Source organism: Scyliorhinus torazame, chromosome 21 (assembly GCF_047496885.1).
Source record: "Scyliorhinus torazame isolate Kashiwa2021f chromosome 21, sScyTor2.1, whole genome shotgun sequence".
NCBI lineage: Eukaryota > Metazoa > Chordata > Chondrichthyes > Carcharhiniformes > Scyliorhinidae > Scyliorhinus > Scyliorhinus torazame.
Window position 1 is genome coordinate 66540927 of NC_092727.1, and position 22598 is coordinate 66563524.

The window sequence follows — 22598 nt, forward strand, 5'->3', positions numbered from 1 at the left end:
TCCAGCTGCTTCCCGGCCACTATTTCCAATTTTTACCAGATCTCTCCATCAGGATTCAAACTGTTATCCCGGGATTTGGTTTATAGAATTGTTACTGTCCAGAAGGAAGCCATTCAGCTCTTTGTGGCTATAATAGTTCACTGGAAGTAGAACTCTGCTCATCCCATTCTCACACCCTTACTCCAAATGGCCCACCATTCTTTTCTTTAGATAATTATCCAATTCTGAAAACCACGATTGAATCTTCTGCCACCACACTCTTTTGAAGTGTATCCCAGATCCTAACCACTCGCTGTGTAAAGATGTTTTTCCTCATGTCGCTAGTGGTTCTTTTGCCATTCCAAAATAATCATCATCCTCTGGTTATCGACATTGCCACCAATGAGAACGGATCCCCTCCCTGCCTAATCTGTCCGGACTCTTCATGATTCTGAACATCTCAATCAAATCCCCTCTCAACCTTCTCTTCTCTAAGGAAAACAGTCGCAGCTTCTCCAATCTATCCTCATCACTGAAGTTCCTCATCCTCGGAACACATATATCGTGTCTGCACATTCTTCCGAAAGTGTGCCACCCAAAACTGGACACAATACTCCAGCTGAGGAGATACCTGTATTTTAGAAAGGTTCAGCATAACTTCCTTGCTTTTATAAATAAATCTTAGGATTTATTAACTGACACTTTCACTTATTTATGGACAAATACACCCAGGCCCTCTGTACATGTACCCCCTTTAGAATTACATTCTTTATTTTGTTTTGCCTTCCCTTCTTCTTCTGTCCAAAATGTATCACCTCACACTTCTCAGTGTTACATTTCATCAGCCAGCTATTCTATCAGCCTGTCTATGTCCTTTTGAAGTCCTACAATCAGCTCTTCATAATTCACAATAATTCCAAATTTTGCACCATTTGCAAATTATGAAATTGTGTCCTGCTGTTACCAACAGCCCCTCGATTGGAGGATGATGTCAACTTGGGATGGTGAGTTTCTGCCATGGGTCTTCGTGTGACTGAACAGGCCGATTCTCGATCCAAAGATAATAATAATGATCGCTTATTGTCGCAAGTAGGCTTCAATGAAGTTACTGTGAAAAGCCCCTAGTCGCCACATTCCGGCACCTGTTCGGGGAGGCTGGTAGGGGAATTGAACCCGCGCTGCTGGCCTTGTTCTGCATTACAAGCCAGCTGTTTAGCCCACTGTGCTAAACCAGCCCTGATCTTTGTACACATGGGGCAGGACATCCCATGAACTGGTGCAATCAAAGTGCAGGATTTGCTTCCTTTTCTTCTCTGTGACTGAATAAGGTGCAGCTCAATGAGCAAGCTGCTGCCATGCTGGATTGGTAAGAAGCTCCTCGCAGTCATTAATGTCAATGACGCCGGGCTTCAAGGAGAGTTTCAAAGTGCCTTGCAGCATTTTCTTTATCCTCGCCAGAACATTGACCATTTGAGATCTGAGAAAGCAGAATTTGATGGGGGAGATGCTGAACCCTATACACCTGTGTCTAAATCATCAACCTAGGTGATGGAAATCAGTACTGCTCAGGCAAACCTTTCGGGAAGTTCAGTATACCATCTTCATTTTGGAAAAAAACTTTGACAGGAGGGCTGGATTTTACACTTCTCTGCCTGTGGCTTTGAAGGTAAGGGAGCACAAAATCCCCAAAAGGTGGCCTACCCTCCCATCCCAACTTAAGTGTTATGGGAATGCGGAAAAGGCCTTGGATATATTGAGGCCCTTAAGGCCAATTGATAGCCACCGCCACTGGTATTTTAAGCACAATGGGGGATGGTCTACATCACGCAGTGAGCCTGGTATATTTTGCTGCACAGACTGATGTTGAGAACCCAAGGTTCATCTGGCTATTTTAGATTTAGTATTTTGTAACGAAGAAGGGTTGAGAAATAGTCTTGTCGTTAAGGATCTATTGGAAGGAGTGATCACAGCATGCTAGAATTTCAAATTCAGATTGAGCAAGAGAAGACAAGTATCATTCTAGAGTTTCAGCGTTGGGCAGAGGTAATTATACAGACACGAGGAAAGAGTTGGCCCATGTAGAGTGGGCACAAATAATTAAGGGTGTCATGATATGCAGACATGCAGATAATGATATACAGACAGGCAGCTAATGATCTTGTCAAAGAGATCTAGGAGTACAGGTCCACAGGTCATTGAAAGGGGCAACACAGGTGGAGAAGGTAGTCAAGAAGGCATACGGCATGCTTGCCTTCATTGGCCGGGGCATTGAGTATAAGAATTGGCAAGTCATGTTGCAGCTGTATAGAACCTTAGTTAGGCCACACTTGGAGTATAGTGTTCAATTCTGGTCGCCACACTACCAGAAGGATGTGGAGGCTTTAGAGAGGGTGCAGAAGAGATTTACCAGAATGTTGCCTGGTATGGAGGGCATAAGCTATGAGGAGCGGTTGAATAAACTCGGTTTGTTCTCACTGGAACGAAGGAGGTTGAGGGGCGACCTGATAGAGGTATACAAAATTATGAGGGGCATAGACAGAGTGGATAGTCAGAGGCTTTTCCCCAGGGTAGAGGGGTCAATTACTAGGGGGCATAGGTTTAAGGTGAGAGGGGCAAGGTTTAGAGTAGATGTACGAGGCAAGTTTTTTACGCAGAGGGTAGTGGGTACCTGGAACTCGCTACCGGAGGAGGTAGTGGAAGCAGGGACGATAGGGACATTTAAGGGGCATCTTGACAAATATATGAATAGGATGGGAATAGAAGGATACGGACCCAGGAAGTGTAGAAGATTGTAGTTTAGTCGGGCAGTATGGTCGGCACAGGCTTGGAGGGCCGAAGGGCCTGTTCCTGTGCTGTACATTTCTTTGTTCTTTGAACACAGCGAACTGGACATGACCAATGAGCAGGCAGGACACTCAGGGGTGGTATCTCACTATTAAAGGCACGAGGCACTCACACTCCGCCTCTTTCCACTGATGAACATCTACAGAGTGAGTCAGGGTGTATGTACAGCATCACACCTCCAGCACGTGGCTAAGAGCTAGTCTGGTTCAGTCAGACAGAGTAACCACACTTAGATTAGCAGAGAGTCGAACTCATAGAGAACTGTGCTAACTGTGCTATTGATTCAATAAATCAGATTGAACTAATTCAAGGTCTGGAGTATCTTTTGGTTAAAGCTGCATCCAGTTGCAGCCTGTGTTATCCCAGAGTTCATAACACAACAAAGGGTAGGACAGTTGAGGAACAACGGCGAATGTTCAGGGAGATATTAAATACCTCTCAATTAAAGTATATTCCTAAGAGAAAGAGGAATTGTAAAAGGGAGAAAAATGTATCATGGCTAAACAAGGAAGTCAGGGAAGACATAAAGGCAAAAACTAGGGCATACCACACTGCAAAGATGGAGGATTGGGAGAACTTTAAGGTTTAGCAAAAGACTACTAAAAATAAAATTAATGAGAGGGGATCTGATAGAGGTATACCCCTATCTAAAATACTAAAAGGGATTGATAAAGTAAACGTAGGTCAAATGTTCCCCCTTGTAGGTCAATCTAGAATGAAAGGTCACAGACATAGGTTGCGAGGCGGTAGATTTAGAACTGAGATGAGGAGGAACTACTTCTCGCAGAGGGTGGTGAATTTGCGGAATGCGCTGCCCCAAGTTGCGGTGGACTCTGAGTCATTAAATGGTTTCAAGGAGATAAATATATTTCTGATTTAAGAGCAGGTTAAAAGGGAACAGGTAGGAAGGTGGATTTGAGACCAAGAAGGGATCAGCTATGATCTGATTGAATGTTGGAGCAGACGCGAGGAGCTGAATTGCCTACTTCTGCTCCTAATTCCTTCCTACGTTCCCAATAGCAAATAGTTAGTGTTTCCTGAATTAGCATCCCAGACTCTAATGACTGCATGTTGTGGGGAGACAAATTCTTAGGATTGACTAACAACAATCAATTAGGGGAATTAATAATTATTCCTCGGGATTTTGAAACGAGATAGTGTACAGTATGCTAAAGCAATTAAGGACAATTTTACAAAGATGTCAACTAAGGTTGCCCTGGCACCTTCTGCAGCAGTCAGCATAAGAGACAAGCAATGTGTTCCGGTTAATCAGTTTTCAGTGACCTTAATGGCTTGTTCTTAAAATACAACCTACAAATAGTCAGGATAAAGTTGAACAACGTGTTTTCCTAATTCGACCTAAGGACCAGACACATTTATCAGGTCTGGTACCAAGTAGGGAGGTTAGGGAGGAATCCATAGCAAGATGAAGGGTAGATAAAGGTAGATAACACTCACTCTGCCTGGGTGCACATATGCAATTTGTTTAATGTAAAGTTTGAACTAGATAATGGTAAAATGTAAACAATATCTATGCCTAGTATCCGGCACTGTAAAAATGGTACTTGATTTCATACGTTGGGCAGATTCAGCCCCGGAGGTCTTTCTCTGAAGTTGTGCTCTCCCAACCTGTTGGTCAATAAACAATCATTCGGTGCCTGAGATTCCTCCGATTATTTTGTGGAAAAGAGGAAAACCACAACACTGTACTACATGAAAGCAATTAGTGTCATCCACTTGGGGTGAGGTGTATTAATATGTAAGGTTTCCTGCTGCTGGTGGTCAGGTTTGTACTTGGGGACAGTTCATGTCAGAGATTTAGGCCTGAGTACCTCATGGTCTTCTGATCATTAAAATTACTGAAGGTTTGCCCAAGTTGCCAATATGTGTTTCCTAGAGTTCGATTTTCAAATCAGCAGCATGGGCACAATACCCACCCATATCTCTACAAGTCAAATGCACTTTACTCGTTTTTCGAATCCCATGCCATTTTACTCAGTGATGTGGAGATGCCGGCGTTGGACTGGGGTGAGCACAGAAAGAAGTCTTACAACATCAGGTTAAAGTCCAACAGTTTTGTTTCAAACACTAGCTTTCGGAGCACTGCTCCTTCCTCAGGTGAATGAAGAGGTATGTTCCAGAAACATATATATAGACAAATTCAAAGATGCAAGACAATGCTTAGGATGCGAGCATTTGCAGGTAATTAAGTGTTTACATACCCAGAGATAGGGGTAACCCCAGGTTAAAGAGGTGTGAATTGTCTCAAGCCAGGACAGTTGGCAGGATTTCGCAAGCCCAGGCCAGATGGTGGGGGGTGAATGTAATGCGACATGAATCCCAGGTCCCGGTTGAGGCCGCAGTCATGTGTGCGGAACTTGGCTATAAGTTTCTGCTCGGCGATTCTGCGTTGTCGCGCGTCCTGAAGGCCGCCTTGGAGAACGCTTACCCGGAGATCAGAGGCTGAATGCCCTTGACTGCTGAAGTGTTCCCCGACTGGAAGGGAACATTCCTGCCTGGTGATTGTCACAGCACTGCTCCGAAAGCTAGTGTTTGAAATAAACCTGTTGGACTTTAACCGGGTGTTGTAAGACTTCTTATTTTACTCAGTATGTTGGTCTGAATTGATGCCCAGTGTTAATTAAAAAAAAAAAAATTTAGAGTACCCAATTCAATATTTTTTTCAAATTAAGGGGCAATTTAGCGTGGCCAATCCACCTACCCTGCACATCTTTAGGTTGTGGGTGTGAGACCCATTCAGACATGCGGAGAATGTGCAAACTCCACAGGGACAGTGACCCAGGGCCAGGATCGAACCCAGGTCCTTGGTACCGTGAGCCAGCTAACCACTGCACCACCGTGCCACCCAATACCCAGTGTTAATTGATTCACAATTCCGATCCCTTAATCGTCCTTTGTAACCTAATGGACTGAGGATGCTATTACTCCTTGATGGAACAAGACTACATTCAACAAATAAGAGATTTATTTATTACCCAACGTGAAGGATCTCTGTGTGTGGCTGCACTTACAAATTGGTGCTTGTCCTTGGGGAGAGCGGTTACATCACCCATTAAATCTTCAACTCTGAATTCCAGCTCGTCCAGCGTAAAGTCTGAATAGACCACAGCATCTTTTACAAAGATACTGACAGCCCGGCACACAAAGGAAGTGAAGAGATGTACATGAATGTAATTCCTGGTACAATGCAGGCGCCTGTGTGGAGGATAGAAGCACCACATGATCAAACTCAGTCCAATCTTTAAATACTTTAATATTTAGTTACACAATACAAGCATGCACCCCCTAACCCAAACAACAACAATTTCAATCTCTGTCTGTGAGAGGGGGCAGTTCTCAATAAATGTCCACCACTTGCCTGCAATCAAACATAATTAATATCAAGGAATACAATAAAACTACAACATCCAATTATGATTCTGGACCAGCCCCCAACAGTTGCTAGGATACTGGACAGACATCCCAATATTTTATTTTAATTTTGCAAGACTGTGAGGAAAGGATAACTCGCTCCAGGAGTGATTTCACACAAAACAGAGATCATAATAAACTTTATTACTAACACAGTATTAAAATATCATTAACATCACACAAGAAAATAGCTTACAATTACCCCCAAATAATGTTCATCAATACACTGACACTTAACCTTTAACTGCTATCTTTACTTCTACTCAAACAAAAAATCATCTCAGATCCCAATCCACTCCTAAATACAGTTAGCACTCAGCAATATTTTCTGTACAGAGATGTCTGGATATTCCACTTTGAGAAAGATAGATTTTTTTGACTGCTTTAAAGAAAGACCTGGCACTGCCAGAACAATGCAGAAACTCTGGCTGTATTTCTTGAGAAGCTGCTTCTCAGTTTTTTTCAGCTCACCTTCCAGCCACGCCATTAAAACTCTGAATTGTTTGAAAATAAACTGCTAGTTTGTCTACAGACAGACCTTCAACTAAACTGTATCAAGAGCAGATGCTTGACTTCTATTCACATCCTAGTCTAAAAGTCTTTTCTGCAAAATTCCTGGTACTCCCAACAGTTACTTCATCTTGCCCTGCTAAAATACAAGTCTCAAATGAACTACTCCACAAGGAATCTTATTAATCCAATTTTTAAAAATCCATTACCCCAAACTTTTACAATGTTTTAAATGCACCCCTTGCTCCCAAAAAGCCAAGGTGCCTTATAAACCAGGATTTTTAAAAACATCACACATGCACACACTGACCCAGGTTTTTAACCCTTACTGTACCAAATACATATTTTACATATCTTCATATTTTAACCCTTACTGTACCAAATACAGGGGCTGGTTTAGCACAGGGCTAAATAGCTGGCTTTTAAAGCAGACCAAGGCAGGCCAGCAGCGGGGGTTCAATCCCCATACTAGCCTCCCCAAACAGGTGCCGGAATCTGGTGACTAGGGGCTTTTCACAGTAACTTAATCTGAAGCCTACTTGTGACAATAAGCGATTTTCATTTCATTTCACATATGACACAGTAGGCGCAATATAATGGAAAAGTTTCTAAGTGTGGTAGCGAGCGGGAACTGTCCTGAGCTTCCTGACACTCGGCCCGGCGAGGCCATCACCAGGATCAAACTTTAATTTGACCACTTAATAAGGCCACAAATGATTTGCCGGGACCGCGCCTGACAGTTCCCCGCTAACAAGGGAGAGCAGACCTAAACCGATCCTGCAGAGCAAACTTCACACAGCTCATAACCATGCCAGCGAGGAGATCAGCCCCACGATTCGTGGATGCCAACCTGGCCAGGCCAGGCTTTTGGACACAGCCGAGATCAGGCGGGTTGCCCTGTTCCCCTGAGGGGCTCGGAAGGTCAACCATAGGGCAGCCAGTGCCGCCTGGGAGAAATTAGCAGCCGTCAGCTCGGGGAGCGTCACCAGGAGGACTGCAACCCAGTGCCATAAAAAGATCAATGACCTCCACCCACATGGGTGGGTTGGCACTGCCCCCCCCCTATGAGATGTACCTGGCACTGCCCCTCCCAGCACCGTATCATAATCTGGCCAACCCATGTCCAGCAGTGCTACCCACGCTGGCCTCCAGAATCTCCCCATTCCCCCATACTCCCCTACCCCCCCCATACATGCCACACCACCCCCCGCCCCGCAACATCCCCCACCCCCACGATGAACAATGCATGCAGCTCACGATGCCCGGACACTTCATAGCGGAATGTGGTGTTCTTTGTGTTGCTTATTTCAGGATGGTTGGCGGAATGCTCACAAAGACCACAAAAATAGTTTTAACTTAAACAAAGTTATAAATTTATTAACACTACTAACTTGGATTCAATACGTACTCCTAAAGAATACACCGTTCATTAATAACATTGAAACTACACTCATCTACAGCTAATCTCACTACTGGTTTAAACTATGATCTATACTCACTTACACTATCTGTACTTCTGAACCTCACTAGCTAAGTCCTGCACACACCTCTCCCACAAGGCTTAGCATTACTGCCTTATATAGTTGTAACTGTAGCTCACTCTAGTGGCTACTGTCGACACTTCCTTAATCTTGCAGTTCTGATAATTATGATAATACCACATCCCCCTTTCTTTGTAAAAAAAATATTATATTATTGGTTGTGATATTTTCTTTAACCATTACATTTCAGGCGTGACTCTGAGTATTAGCCAGTTATCATAAACTCGCTATAATCCTGTACAATAATTCGTAAATAACTGTTACATCACTTAGATGAGCAAATGTTTCATTATACAGTCATCACAAATTAAGTCTCTCTGGCAGTCTTCTTCTTCCTCTTGTAGATCTTCTCAACGGAATGTTCAAGGTGTTGGATTGCTCTGCCACATCTTCTTGCTGTGTCTGTGCTAAGTAAAGATTTGGAAAGGCAATGTCCGTGAATATGTTGTCTGGCGCTACAACATTTGGAAGTTGAGGTTGAGCTTTATGCTTGACACGCAGCAATGCTCATGTGTTTCTCCTGAACAGCGATCCCTGTTCTGTTTTTACGAACTACGACCTTGGTGCTACTTGTTTCAGAACTTTTGCAACACGTTGCCATCCTTCTTCTGGATTCTGATTTCGTACAAAATCACCTTCTCGAAGTTCAGGCAGAGGTTTGGTTCGTTTATCACAGTCCTCTTTTTGTTTCCTTTTCATTGCTGTGATAACGTTCGAGTATCTCTTTATTATCCATTTCAGGAATGGTGATCTCTGGTAATGTGGTTCGTAGTCGTCTACCCATTAACATCTGAGCAGGTGATAGTCTAGTTGACAGTGGTGTCGCTCTGCACACTAACAACAGTGATGATATGTCTTGACCATCATCAATCGCTTTGCGGAATAACTTCTTTATTATCCCTACTCCTTTCTCTGCTTTCCTATTTGATTGAGGGTAATATGGTTTAGATGTAATATGATTGAAATGATATTGCTCTGCAAACTGTGCCCACTCCCAACTCGAGAAACACGGACCATTGTCAGAGACAACGTTGAGAGGTATCCCACGGAGTGCAAAAATTGATTTTGTTGCCCTTTTCACCAATCTGGCACTCAGTTTTGCACTGAGTGCTGAATTTGGTGCTTTTTGAGTGCGATAGTGAGAGTTTGGTGACCGAGGGAGTATAAGGCTTCATTTTTATCTAAAGTTTAGTCTTTCTTTTATTGAGTTAATTAACTTAAAAGTTGCTGTTTGGTTTAGAAGAAGGTGAATTTTCAATCAGCTTTAAACAGGCTTCTACTTCTAGGCACTTGCAGCTGGAGCTTGTTAATTAGTTAATTGGATTAGGCCAGTTTTTCAGAGGCTAGATTCACAGTATGAAAGTGATCCCCTACAGTGCAGACTTTGTTTGCACTGAGTGCTGAATTTGGTGCTTTTTGAGTGCGATAGTGAGAGTTTGGTGACCGAGGGAGTGCTGAATTTGGTGCTTTTTGAGTGCGATAGTGAGAGTTTGGTGACCGAGGGAGTGCTGAATTTGGTGCTTTTTGAGTGCGATAGTGAGAGTTTGGTGACCGAGGGAGTGCTGAATTTGGTGCTTTTTGAGTGCGATAGTGAGAGTTTGGTGACCGAGGGAGTGCTGAATTTGGTGCTTTTTGAGTGCGATAGTGAGAGTTTGGTGACCGAGGGAGTTAGGTGAGGAGGGAGTAAGGTGCTCCTTTCATTTTGTTTCCGACATTTCCGCAAAGAGTGCGAAGAGAGCCAGGAGTTTACAGGAAGTGTAGCTGACTGGGAGCAGAGTCGGAGGGCGGAGATCTAGTTAGTCCACACAGCAGCTATATTCTGTAAGGTAAGAGGGGATGGAGGATAGGCCAGTTACATGCTCCTCCTGTAGGATGTGGGTGGTGAGGGATACCACCGGTGTTCCCACTGACTATACCTGCGGGAAGTGCACCCAACTTCAGCTCCTCAAAGACCGTGTTAGGGAACTGGAGCTGAAGCTGGATGAACTTCGGATCATCCGGGAGGCAGAGGGGGTGATTGAGAAGAGTTACAGGGAGGTAACCACACCCAAGGTACAGGACAAGAATAGCTGGGTTACAGTCAGGGGGAAAAAAACAAACAGGCAGACAGTGCAGGGATCCCTCGTGGCCGTTCCCCTTCAAAACAAGTATACCGTTTTGGATGCTGTTGGGGGGGATGACCTACCGGGGGAAGGCCCTAGCGGCCAGGTCTCTGGCACTGAGTCTGGCTCTGGGGCTCAGAAGGGAAGGGGGGAGAATAGAAAAGCAATAGTTGTAGGAGATTCAATGGTTAGGGGAATAGATAGGAGATTCTGTGGTCGCGAGCGAGACTCCCGGAAGGTATGTTGCCTCCCGGGTGCCAGGGCCAGGGATGTCTCGGATCATGTCTTCAGGATCCTTAAGGGGGAGGGGGAGCAGCCAGAAGTCGTGGTGCACATTGGTACCAACGACATAGGTAGGAAAAGGGGTGTGGAGGTAATAAACAAGTTTAGGGAGTTAGGCTGGAAGTTGAAAGCCAGGACAGACAGAGTTGTCATCTCTGGTTTGTTGCCGGTGCCACGTGATAGCCAGGCTAGGAATAGGGAGAGAGTGCAGTTGAACACGTGGCTGCAGGTATGGTGTAGGAGGGAGGGCTTCAGGTATTTGGATGATTGGAGCGCATTCTGGGGAAGGTGGGACCTGTACAAGCAGGACGGGTTGCATCTGAACCAGAGGGGCACCAATATCCTGGGAGGGAGGTTTGCTAGTACTCTTCGGGAGGGTTTAAATTAATTTGGCTGGGGAATGGGAACCGGATTTGTAGTCCAGCAACTAAGGTAGCCGATATTCAGGACGCCAAAGCATGTAATGAGGCAGTGGGGAAGGGAACACTGACAAAGGAGAGTATTTGCAGGCACGGAGATGGGTTGAAGTGTGTATACTTCAACGCAAGAAGCATCAGGAATAAGGTGGGTGAACTTAAGGCATGGATCGGTACTTGGGACTACGATGTGGTGGCCATCACGGAAACGTGGATAGAAGAGGGGCAGAAATGGTTGTTGGAGGTCCCTGGTTATAGATGTTTCAATAAGATTAGGGAGGGTGGTAAAAGAGGTGGGGTGTGGCATTATTAATTCGAGATAGTATAACAGCTGCAGAAAGGCAGTTCGAGGAGTATCACCCTATTGAGGTAGTATGGGTTGAAGTCAGAAATAGGAAAGGAGCAGTCACCTTGTTAGGAGTTTTCTATAGGCCCCCCAATAGTAGCAGAGATGTGGAGGAACAGATTGGGAAACAGATTTTGGAAAGGTGCAGAAGTCATAGGGTAGTAGTCATGGGCGACTTTAACTTCCCAAATATTGAGTGGAAACTCTTTAGATCAAATAGTTTGGATGGGGTGGTGTTTGTGCAGTGTGTCCAGGAAGCTTTTCTAACACAGTATGTAGATTGTCCGACCAGAGGAGGGGCAATATTGGATTTAGTACTGGGTAATGAACCAGGGCAAGTGGTAGATTTGTTAGTGGGGGAGCATTTTGGAGATAGTGACCACAATTCTGTGACTTACACTTTAGTAATGGAGAGGGATAGGTACGTGCAACAGGGCAAGGTTTACAATTGGGGGAAGGGTAAATACGATGTTGTCAGACAAGAATTGAAGTGCATAAGTTGGGAACATAGGCTGGCAGGGAAGGACACAAGTGAAATGTGGAACTTGTTCAAGGAACAGGTGCTACGTGTCCTTGATATGTATGTCCCTGTCAGGCAGGGAAGAGATGGTCGAGTGAGGGAACCATGGTTGACAAGAGAGGTTGAATGTCGTGTTAAGAGGAAAAAGGTGACTTATGTAAGGCTGAGGAAACAAGGTTCAGACAGGGCATTGGAGGGATACAAGATAGCCAGGAGGGAACTGAAGAAAGGGATTAGGAGAGCTAAGAGAGGGCATGAACAATCTTTGGCAGGTAGGGTCAAGGAAAACCCCAAGGCCTTTTACACATATGTGAGAAATATGAGAATGACTAGAGCGAGGGTAGGTCCGATCAAGGACAGTAGCGGGAGATTGTGTATTGAGTCTGAAGAGATAGGAGAGGTCTTGAATGAGTACTTTTCTTCTGTACTTACAAATGAGAGGGGCGATATTGTTGGAGAGGACAGTGTGAAACAGATTGGTAAGCTCGAGGAAATACTTGTTAGGAAGGAAGATGTGTTGGGCATTTTGAAAAACTTGAGGATAGACAAGTCCCCCGGGCCTGACGGCATATATCCAAGGATTCTATGGGAAGCAAGAGATGAAATTGCAGAGCCGTTGGCAATTATCTTTTCATCCTCACTGTCAACAGGGGTGGTACCAGGGGATTGGAGAGTGGCGAATGTCGTGCCCCTGTTCAAAAAAGGAACTAGGGATAACCCTGGGAATTACAGGCCAGTTAGTCTTACTTCGGTGGTAGGCAAAGTAATGGAAAGGGTACTGAAGGATAGGATTTCTGAGCATCTGGAAAGACACTGCTTGATTAGGAATAGTCAGCACGGATTTGTGAGGGGTAGGTCTTGCCTTACAAATCTTATTGAATTCTTTGAGGAGGTGACCAAGCATGTGGATGAAGGTAAAGCAGTGGATGTAGTGTACATGGATTTTAGTAAGGCATTTGATAAAGTTCCCCATGGTAGGCTTCTGCACAAAGTAAGGAGGCATGGGATAGTGGGAAATTTGGCCAGTTGGATAACGAACTGGCTAACCGATAGAAGTCAGAGAGTGGTGGTGGATGGCAAATATTCAGCCTGGATCCCAGTTACCAGTGGTGTACCGCAGGGATCAGTTCTGGGTCCTCTGCTGTTTGTGATTTTCATTAATGACTTGGATGAGGGAGTTGAAGGGTGGGTCAGTAAATTTGCAGACGATACGAAGATTGGTGGAGTTGTGGATAGTAAGGAGGGCTGTTGTCGGCTGCAAAGAGACATAGATAGGATGCAGAGCTGGGCTGAGAAGTGGCAGATGGAGTTTAACCCTGAAAAGTGTGAGGTTGTCCATTTTGGAAGGACAAATATGAATGCGGAATACAGGGTTAACGGTAGAGTTCTTGGCATTGTGGAGGAGCAGAGAGACCTTGGGGTCTATGTTCATACATCTTTGAAAGTTGCCACTCAAGTGGATAGAGCTGTGAAGAAGGCCTATGGTGTGCTAGCGTTCATTAACAGAGGGATTGAATTTAAGAGCCGTGAGGTGATGATGCAACTGTACAAAACTTTGATAAGGCCACATTTGGAGTACTGTGTACAGTTCTGGTCGCCTCATTTTAGGAAGGATGTGGAAGCTCTGGAAAAGGTGCAAAGAAGATTTACCAGGATGTTGCCTGGAATGGAGAGTAGGTCTTACGAGGAAAGGTTGAGGGTGCTAGGCCTTTTCTCATTAGAGCGGAGAAGGATGAGGGGCGACTTGATAGAGGTTTATAAGATGATCAGGGGAATACATAGATTACAGAGAACATACAGTGCAGAAGGAGGCCATTCGGCCCATCGAGTCTGCACCGACCCACATTAATCCCTCACTTCCACCTTATCCCTGCAACCCAATAACCCCTCCCAACCCTTATGGACACTACGGGTAATTTAGCATGGCCAATCCACCTAACCTGCACGTCTTTGGACTGTGGGAGGAAACCGGAGCACCCGGAGGAAACCCACGCGGACACGGGGAGAACGTGCAAACTCCGCACAGACAGTGACCCAGCGGGGAATCGAACCTGGGACCCTGGCGCTGTGAAGCCACAGTGCTAATCACTTGTGCTACCGTGCTGCCCACTTTTTTTATAAATTTAGAATAGATAGAGTAGACAGTCAGAGACTTTTTCCCCAGGTGGAACACACCATTACAAGGGGACATAAATTTAAGGTGAAAGGTGGAAGATATAGGAGGGATATCAGAGGTAGGTTCTTTACCCAGAGAGTAGTGGGGGCATGGAATGCACTGCCTGTGGAAGTAGTTGAGTCGGAAACATTAGGGACCTTCAAGCAGCTGTTGGATAGGTACATAGATTACGGGAAAATGATATAGTGTAGATTTATTTGTTCTTAAGGGCAGCACGGTAGCATTGTGGATAGCACAATTGCTTCACAGATCCATGGTCCCAGGTTCGATTCCGGCTTGGGTCATTGTCTGTGCGGAGTCTGCACGTCCTCCCCGTGTCTGCGTGGGTTTCCTCCCACAGTCCAAAGATGTGCGGGTTAGGTGAATTGGCTAATGATAAATTGCCCTTAGTGTCCACATTGCCCTTGGTGTTGGGTGGAGGTGTTGAGTTTGGGTAGGGTGCTCTTTCCAAGAGCTGGTGCAGACTCAAAGGGCCGAATGGCCTCCTTCTGCACTGTAAATTCAATGATAATCTATGATTAATCTAGGACAAAGGTTCGGCACAACATCGTGGGCCGAAGGGCCTGTTCTGCGCTGTATTTTCTATGTTCTATGTTCTATGTTCAAATCTTTCCTTCTCTGGAAAGTTGGACTATTAGTCTATGACTACTAGATAGTCATGACCCTGGAAATAGAATAAATTCATGCTTACTTTGATCCATGGACTGGTAACGATTTCCATCTCTTGCATGCTTTCTTTGCTCTATGCTGGCTGATGCATCTGACAAATTGCACATGCCCGAACATATTGGTCGATATCTCTGTTTATTCCCGGCCAATACACCTACTGTCTGGCTCTCCCTACGACACTTTTCGATGCCTTAATGACCCTCGTGAATCTGCTGCAGAATCCCTAAGCGTAAATTGGCAGTAATCACAATCCTATCTCCCTTGAGCAGGAAACTATCTACTGTAGAAAGATCATCTCTTATATCTCGAAAGGCAGATCGACATCCAGCAGGTCGTCCTTCTTTTAGGTATTGTTTCACTTTCTGGAGCGTCACATCCTTTTCAGTTTTGGCTTTGATTGTCTGTAGTTTGCGGTCAGACACTGGTAGTATCTTGGTAAAGTAACAGGTTTGAGATTCCACTATATGGACTATCTCAGGTTCTGATGTATCAGTGGTAGCTTTGGAGAGGTTGTCCACAACACCTAAGTCTTTCCTTGACTCCTCATCTCGGTCAGCTGAAGTACTAGCCGAGTGAACCCTTTCAACTAGCTGTAATCTTTCACAATCATCCATACCAATTAATGATGATTTCTCACCCACTACCACCTTGAAGTTGGTGGGTATCTCGATATTCCCATTCTTAACAAGATAGCAGGATCCTCTTGTGACTAACGTGTTACCATTGTAATCTTCGAGCCTACAAGTGGATTGCTTTATTAGTGGTTTGTTATAAACTTGCCTTAAAGATCGTTCCGTGATAATATTTGCGTGCGCTCCTGTGTCAATTTTAAATGGTATTAGTTTGTGGATGATATGACTGTAGTGAGCCGTATCTCAAACAATGACAAATAAGACTACAGGAGGGAGATAAATCACTTTGTTGCATGGTGGACCAAAAACAACCTCTCTCTAAATGTCGGAAAGACCAATGAACTGATCATCGACATCAGGAAGAGTAGCACGACACACTCCCGTCTGCATCAATGGCTCCGAAGTGGAGATGGTCGATAGCTATATGCTCCTGGAGGTCACCATCACCAGCAGTCTGTCCTGGTCCACTCACGTTGATGCAACAGTCAAGAAAGTCCAACAACGTCTCTACTTCCTATGGAAGCTAAAGAAATTTGGTATGTCTGCATCGACTCTCACAAACTTCTACAGATGTGCCATAGAGAGCATCCTATCAGGCTACATCACAGCCTGGTATGGCAACTGCTCGGTACAAGATCGCAAAAAACTGCAGAGTGTGGTGAACTCAGCCCAACGCATCACACAAGCTTGCCACCCGCACATTGATTCTGTACACACCTCCCGCTGCCTCAGGAAGGCAGACAGCATTATTGGGGCAGCACGGTAGCATTGTGGATAGCACAATTGCTTCACAGCTCCAGGGTCCCAGGTTCGATTCCGGCTTGGGTCACTGTCTGTGCGGAGTCTGCACATCCTCCCCGTGTGTGCGTGGGTTTCCTCCGGGTGCTCCGGTCTCATCCCACAGTCCAAAGATGTGCAGGTTAGGTGGATTGGCCATGATAAATTGCCCTTAGTGTCCAAAATTGCCCTTAGTGTTGGGTGGGGTTACTGGGTTATGGGGATAGGGTGGAGCTGTTAACCTTGGGTAGGGTGCTCTTTCCAAGAGCCAGTGCAGACTCGATGGGCCAAATGGCCTCCTTCTGCACTGTAAATTCTATGATTCTATGATTATCAGAGACCCCTCCCACCCAGGCATTGCCTTCTTCCAGACCCCCTTCCATCAGGCAGAAGGTACAGAAGTCTGAAGACCCGCACATCCAGACATATGAACAGGTTCTTCCCCACAGCTACAAGACTCCTCAACGACTCCTGATCTGTTCCCTGTAAGAATACTGTCCACGATGCCCTATGCTACTCTTGCTCATATATATGCTTTGTTTGGCCCCTTGTTCCGCACAGTAACCAATTACTGTTTGTCGATGTACCATTTGTCAATGTTCCCTGTTTTTTATTCTTTTTGTCTACTATGTATGTACTGTGTACGTTCCCTCGGACACAGAAAAATACTTTTCCCTGTACTTCAGTACATGTGACAATAAATTAAATCAAATCAAATTTTAGTTTTCCATTTATTTTGAATGATGATGTGGAGATGCCAGCATTGGACTGGGGTGGGCACAGTGAGAAGTCTTACAACCCCAGGTTAAAGTCCAACAGCTTTGTTTGGAATCACTAGCTTTCGGAGCACTGTTCCTTCATCAGGTAAATCACTCGACTCACCTGCAGCGTCTCATTTACCTGCTTCTTACAGTGTGTATCAAACTTTTGTAGCACCATGCTGTATTTATTTTTATCCTCATCAGCACTGAATTCAAATGAATTATAAAGTTCTAATGCTTGCGGTCCAGCCAAATTTAATAGGAATGCTATTCTCCTTTTGTCTGAGGGACTTTCAAGCGCGGAGGCAGAAAGAAAAACTTCAACCTGTTGTTTAAAGAAAGGCCAGTTCTGCCATAGTTTACCATGTGCCCTGAAGTGGTCAGGCTTCTTGAGACCTTCCATTTTCTGATTAGTCTTCGTCATAGATTTTCTGAGTTCTGTAGCTTCTGGATTGCTTCTTCAATCTCCTAATGCTATACTTTCTTAATCTAACTGTTGTTTACTAATAAAAATAGACTCCTGGTACCATGTGGTGTTCTTGTTCTTTGTGTTGCTTATTTTTATTGTTGCCGTAGTGTTCACAAAGACCACTAATAATGGGATCAGGGGTTATGGGGAGAAGGCAGGAGACTGGGGATGAGAAAAATGTCAGCTATGATTGAATGGCAAGGGGCAGCACGGTGGCGCAGTGGTAAGCACTGCTGCCTCACGGCGCCGAGGACCAGGGTTCAAATCCCGGCCCTGGGTCACTGTCCATGTGGCGTTTACACATTCTCCCTGTGTCTGCGTGGGTTTCGCCCCTACAACCCAAAGGTGTGCAGGGTAGGTGGATTGGCCGCGCTAAATTGTCCCTTAATTGGAACAAATGAATTGGGTCCTCTAAATTTATAAAAAGTAACAAAAAAAATGATTAAATGGCGGACCAGACTCGATGGGCCAAGTGGTCTAATTCTGTTTCTCTGTCTTATGGTCCTAACAGAGATAGCTGAGGAAAATGTGGAGGCATTAGTGATGATCTTTCAGGAATCACTAGATGGGGGGACTTCCAGGTGCGGCTATGCAGAGCTAGGTCTCATATTCGGTATCTCCCGCTTGGAACGGACTTTTGGGCTCTTTTACAGGGCCCCCACGGCATTTGTTTGACATTTCCCGGTGTGGGAAGAAGACTGCAACATTCCCCTGACAGTGTCCCCCAGGAATGGTATGTCTCTTGGTTACAAGACCCGGCAGAAACAGTAAAGGATTTGGCTGTAACTGCAGGGGAGAGAGGGGCCTCTTCCAGCATGCAGGCGGGGGAAGGGCAAGTTTAAAGCTGCAATCTGACTTGAGGGCCTTTATTAAAGGTGAATTCTAGCAGCAGAGGGAACAACTGTGAAAAGATCTACCAAGGCCAGTGAAGAAGTGTGGATGAGGCTTCCGGTGGCGGCCATGGAGGAGTAGGTCGCGCATTCGGCAGCTCCCGTCTGGAACGGACTCTCAGACCTTTTTCAGGAGTTTCCACAGACTTTTTGGGGCAGATTGGTGAAGCGAACACTGCCAAAAGCATTCCCTCTCGAGACTTCCGGTTGCAGCTATGCGGAGCTAAGTCGCACATTCGGCGGCTCCCGCAAAAAAGGACTTTTGGGCTCTTTTCAGGGCCCCCAAGGGCACTTTTTCGACGTTTCCCGGTGTGGGAAGGAGTTAATAATAGCTCCCCGTCAGTATATGGCTTTGACTAGGAGCGGGGCGACAAAAAAGGTGGTGGTGGACCAGAAGAAGGGAGGGAAGGAGGACAAAATGGCGGCGGGCGGAGACCAGGCAGCGTGGAGGCAGTGGGCGGAGGAGCAACAGGAGGGTATCCAGCGCTGCCTCAGAGAGATTAAAACGGACCTGCTAGAGCCGATGAAGGCTTCTATTGATAAGCTGCTGGAGACACAGACGGCCCAGGGGGTGGTGTTCCGAGAGGCTCGACAAAAGATCTCCGACAACGAGGACGAGATCTTAGGCCTGGCAGTAAAGGTGGAGGCGCACAAGGCGCTCCACAAGAGATGGCAGGAGCAGTTCGAGGAGATGGAGAATCGGTCGAGGCGGAAGAATCTGCGGATTCTGGGCCTCCCGGAGGGGCTGGAGGGGCCGGACGTGGGGCCTATGTGGTCACCATGTTGAACTCGCTGATAGGAGCGGGGTCCTTCCAGAGGCCCCTGGAGCTGGAAGGGGCCCATAGAGTGTTGGCGAGGAGGCCCAAGGCTAACAAGCCTCCGCGGGCGGTGCTGGTGCGGTTCCATCGGTTCGTCGATCGGGAGTGTGTGCTCAGGTGGGCCAAGAAGGAGAGGAGCAGCAGGTGGGAGAACGCGGAGATTCGGATATATCAGGACTGGAGTGCGGAGGAGGCGAAGAGGAGGGCCGGGTACAATTGAGCGAAGGCGGTGCTGCACAGGAAGGGGGTGAAGTTTGGCATGTTGCAGCCGGCACGACTGTGGGTTACCGACAAGGACCGGCACCATTATTTTCAGTCTCCAGAGGAGGTGTGGGCCTTTGTTCAGGCCGAGAAGCTGGACAGAGACTGAGGGTCGGGATGGGCGATTGGGGACTGCGGTGGATATGTTATGCCTATTTTTGGTTCGGGGGGGGGGCCTTTGCATTGTTTTGGGTTTCTCTTTCTCTGTGTTTTTCTCTTTCGGGTTGGGGAGGGTGGATGGGGCGGGTTGGGCACTGTTTTGGTTGGTGGCGGGGCCTGGTAGGTGGAGAGCACGGGCTTTATTCCCCGCGCCGAAGACTGGGGGGGGGGGGAGCGAGGATTGTTTCCCGGGCTTAGAACGGAGGGGTGAGGGGGAGAGCCTGTGGATGGGGAGCGGGAGAGGAGGGTGTGCCACACAATGGGAGGAGTCGAAGGGGAGGCGGGAGTGGCCGGGGTCAGCAGGAGTCAGCTGACTTGCGGAAGTGCAATGGGGGGAGTAAACCAGCTTGGATGAGTCCTAGCCGGGGGGGGGGGGGGGGGGATCGAGTTGCTGCTGCTAAGGTCAAGGAGGAGCTAGAACGAGTGGGGGGGGGGTGGGGTCAAGACGGGGGTATGCCGCTGTGGGGAATGGGCTGGGTGTGGGGTGCGGGTGCGTGGCTGGCCGAGGAGGGGCCATGGCTAGTCGGCGGGGGAGGGGGGCGGGTAGCCCCCTGATCCGGCTGATAACCTGGAATGTAAGGGGACTGAATGGGCCGGTTAAGTGGGCCCACGTTGTTCGCGCACCTGAAGGGGCTCAAGGCGGATGTGGTTATGCTCCAGGAGACACACCTGAAGGTGGCAGACCAGGTAAGACTGAGGAAAGGGTGGGTAGGTCAGGTGTTTCACTCGGGGCTAGATGCCAAAAATCGAGGGGTGGCAATCTTGGTGGGAAAGAAGGTGTCATTCGAGGCGTCGAGCATTGTGGCAGATAATGGCGGTAGGTACATAATGGTAAGTGGTAAGTTGCAGGGAGAGAGGGTGGTACTGGTCAATGTGTATGCTCCAAACTGGGATGATGCGGGTTTTATGCGGCGTATGTTGGGTTGGATCCCAGACTTGGAAGTGGGGGGCCTGATAATGGGGGGAAACTTTAACACGGTGTTGGATCCTGCACTGGATCGATCCAGGTCTAGGACGGGTAGGAAGCCGGCGGCGGCTAGAGTGCTGAGGGGGTTTATGGACCAGGTGGGAGGGCTGGACCCTTGGAGATTTGCAAGGCCGGGGGCGAGGGAATTTTCATTCTTCTCACATGTCCATAAGGCTTATTCCTCGAATCGACTTTTTCATTTTGAGTAGGGCGCTGATAGCGAGAGTAGAGGATACCGAGTATTCGGCAATAGCCATTTCGGACCACGCCCCGCATTGGATGGACTTGGAGATGGGGGAGGAGAGGGACCAGCGCCCGTGTGGCGCTTGGCGGTGGGGCTGTTGGCAGACGAGGAGGTGAGCGAGCGGGTCCGAGGAAGTATAGAGAGGTACTTGGAGACCAACGACAACGGGGAGGTCCGAGTGGGGATGGTATGGGAGGCCCTGAAGGCGGTGGTGAGGGGAGAGCTGATCTCCATTAGGGCCCACAAGGAGAGGCGGAAGCGGGGGGAGAGGGAGAGGCAGGTGGGGGAGATAGTGAGGGTAGACAGGAGGTATGCGGAAGAACCTGAGGAAGGATTGTTGAGGAAGAGGCGCAGCCTCCAAGTCGAATTCGACCTGGTGACCACCAGGAAGGCGGAGGTGCAGTGGAGGAAGGCCCAGGGGGCGGTCTACGAGTATGGAGAAAAGACAAGCCGGACGCTGGCGCATCAGCTTCAGAACGGGACGCAGCTAGGAAGATCGGGGGAGTTAAGGACAGGGGAGGGAGTGCGGTGCGGAGTGGGGTTGGCATCAATGGGGTCTTCAGGGACTTCTACGAGGAATTGTACCGATCCGAGCCCCCACGGGAGGAGGGAGGGATGAGCCGTTTCCTGGACCAATTAAAGTTTCCAAAGGTGGAAGAGGGACTGGTGGCGGGACTGGGGGCCCCGATTGGGCTGGAGGAGCTGATCAAAGGGATAGGAAGCATGCAGGCGGGGAAGGCACCGGGGCCGGACGGTTTCCCGGTCGAGTTCTATAAAAAATATATGGACCTGTTGGGCCCGCTGTTAGTTAGGACCTTTAATGAGGCAAGGGAGTGGGGGGCTTTACCCCCGACGATGTCCCGGGCACTGATCTCCTTGATCCTGAAGCGGGACAAGGATCCCCTGCAATGTGGGTCTTACAGACTGATTTCCTTGCTAAATGTAGATGCCAAGGTGCTGGCGAAGGTCTTAGCCACGAGGATTGAGGATTGTGTGCCGCAGATCATCCATGAAGACCAGACGGGGAGGGGAGACAGTTGAACGCAAATGTGCGGAGGCTTTTGAACGTTATCATGATGCCGGTGAGGGAGGGGGAGGCGGAGATAGTGGTGGCGATGGACGCTGAGAAAGCCTTCGATAGGGTAGAGTGGGGGTACCTGTGGGAGGTGCTGAAGAGGTTCGGGTTTGGGGAGGGGTTTGTCAGGTGGGTTCGGCTGTTGTATGAGGTCCCGATGGAGAGTGTGGCCACAAATGGGAGGAGGTCCGAGTACTTTCGGTTGCACCGAGGGACGAGACAGGGGTGTCCCCTGTCCCCCCTGCTCTTCGCACTGGCGATTGAACCACTGGCTATCGCACTGAGAGAGTCGAGGAACTGGAGGGGGTTGGTGCGGGGTGGGGAGGAGCATAGGGTGTTGCTTCATGCGGACGACCTGTTGCTGTATGGGGCGGACCCGGTGGGAGGAATGCCAGAGGTAATGAGGATCCTTAGGGAATTCGGGGACTTTTTGGGGTACAAGCTCAATATGGGGAAGAGCGAGCTGTTCGTAGTTCAGCTAGGGGACCAGGAGAGGGGGATTGGCGAGCTCCCACTAAAAAGGGCGGAGAGGAGCTTCAGATATTTGGGGGTCCAGGTGGCCAGGAGCTGGGGGGCCCTGCATAGGCTTAACCTTACAAGGCTGGTGGAGCAAATGGAGGAGGAGTTCAAGAGGTGGGATGCGTTGCCGCTGTCCTTGGCGGGTAGGGTGCAGTCAATCAAAATGACGGTGCTCCCAAGGTTTTTGTTCCTGTTCCAGTGCCTCCCCG

The 22598-nt window shown here is 47.6% G+C and overlaps 1 protein-coding gene across 1 annotated transcript in view; it reads right to left on the minus strand.

The window, feature by feature from the left end:
- LOC140398329 (parathyroid hormone/parathyroid hormone-related peptide receptor-like) overlaps nt 1–22598 on the minus strand; it is a 275848-nt gene that overhangs the window by 187359 nt on the left and 65891 nt on the right. Inside the window, exon 5 of the mRNA XM_072486901.1 lies at nt 5856–6039. Within this exon, the coding sequence (XP_072343002.1) occupies nt 5856–6039 (184 nt within the window). The remainder of the gene's footprint in view (nt 1–5855; nt 6040–22598) is intronic.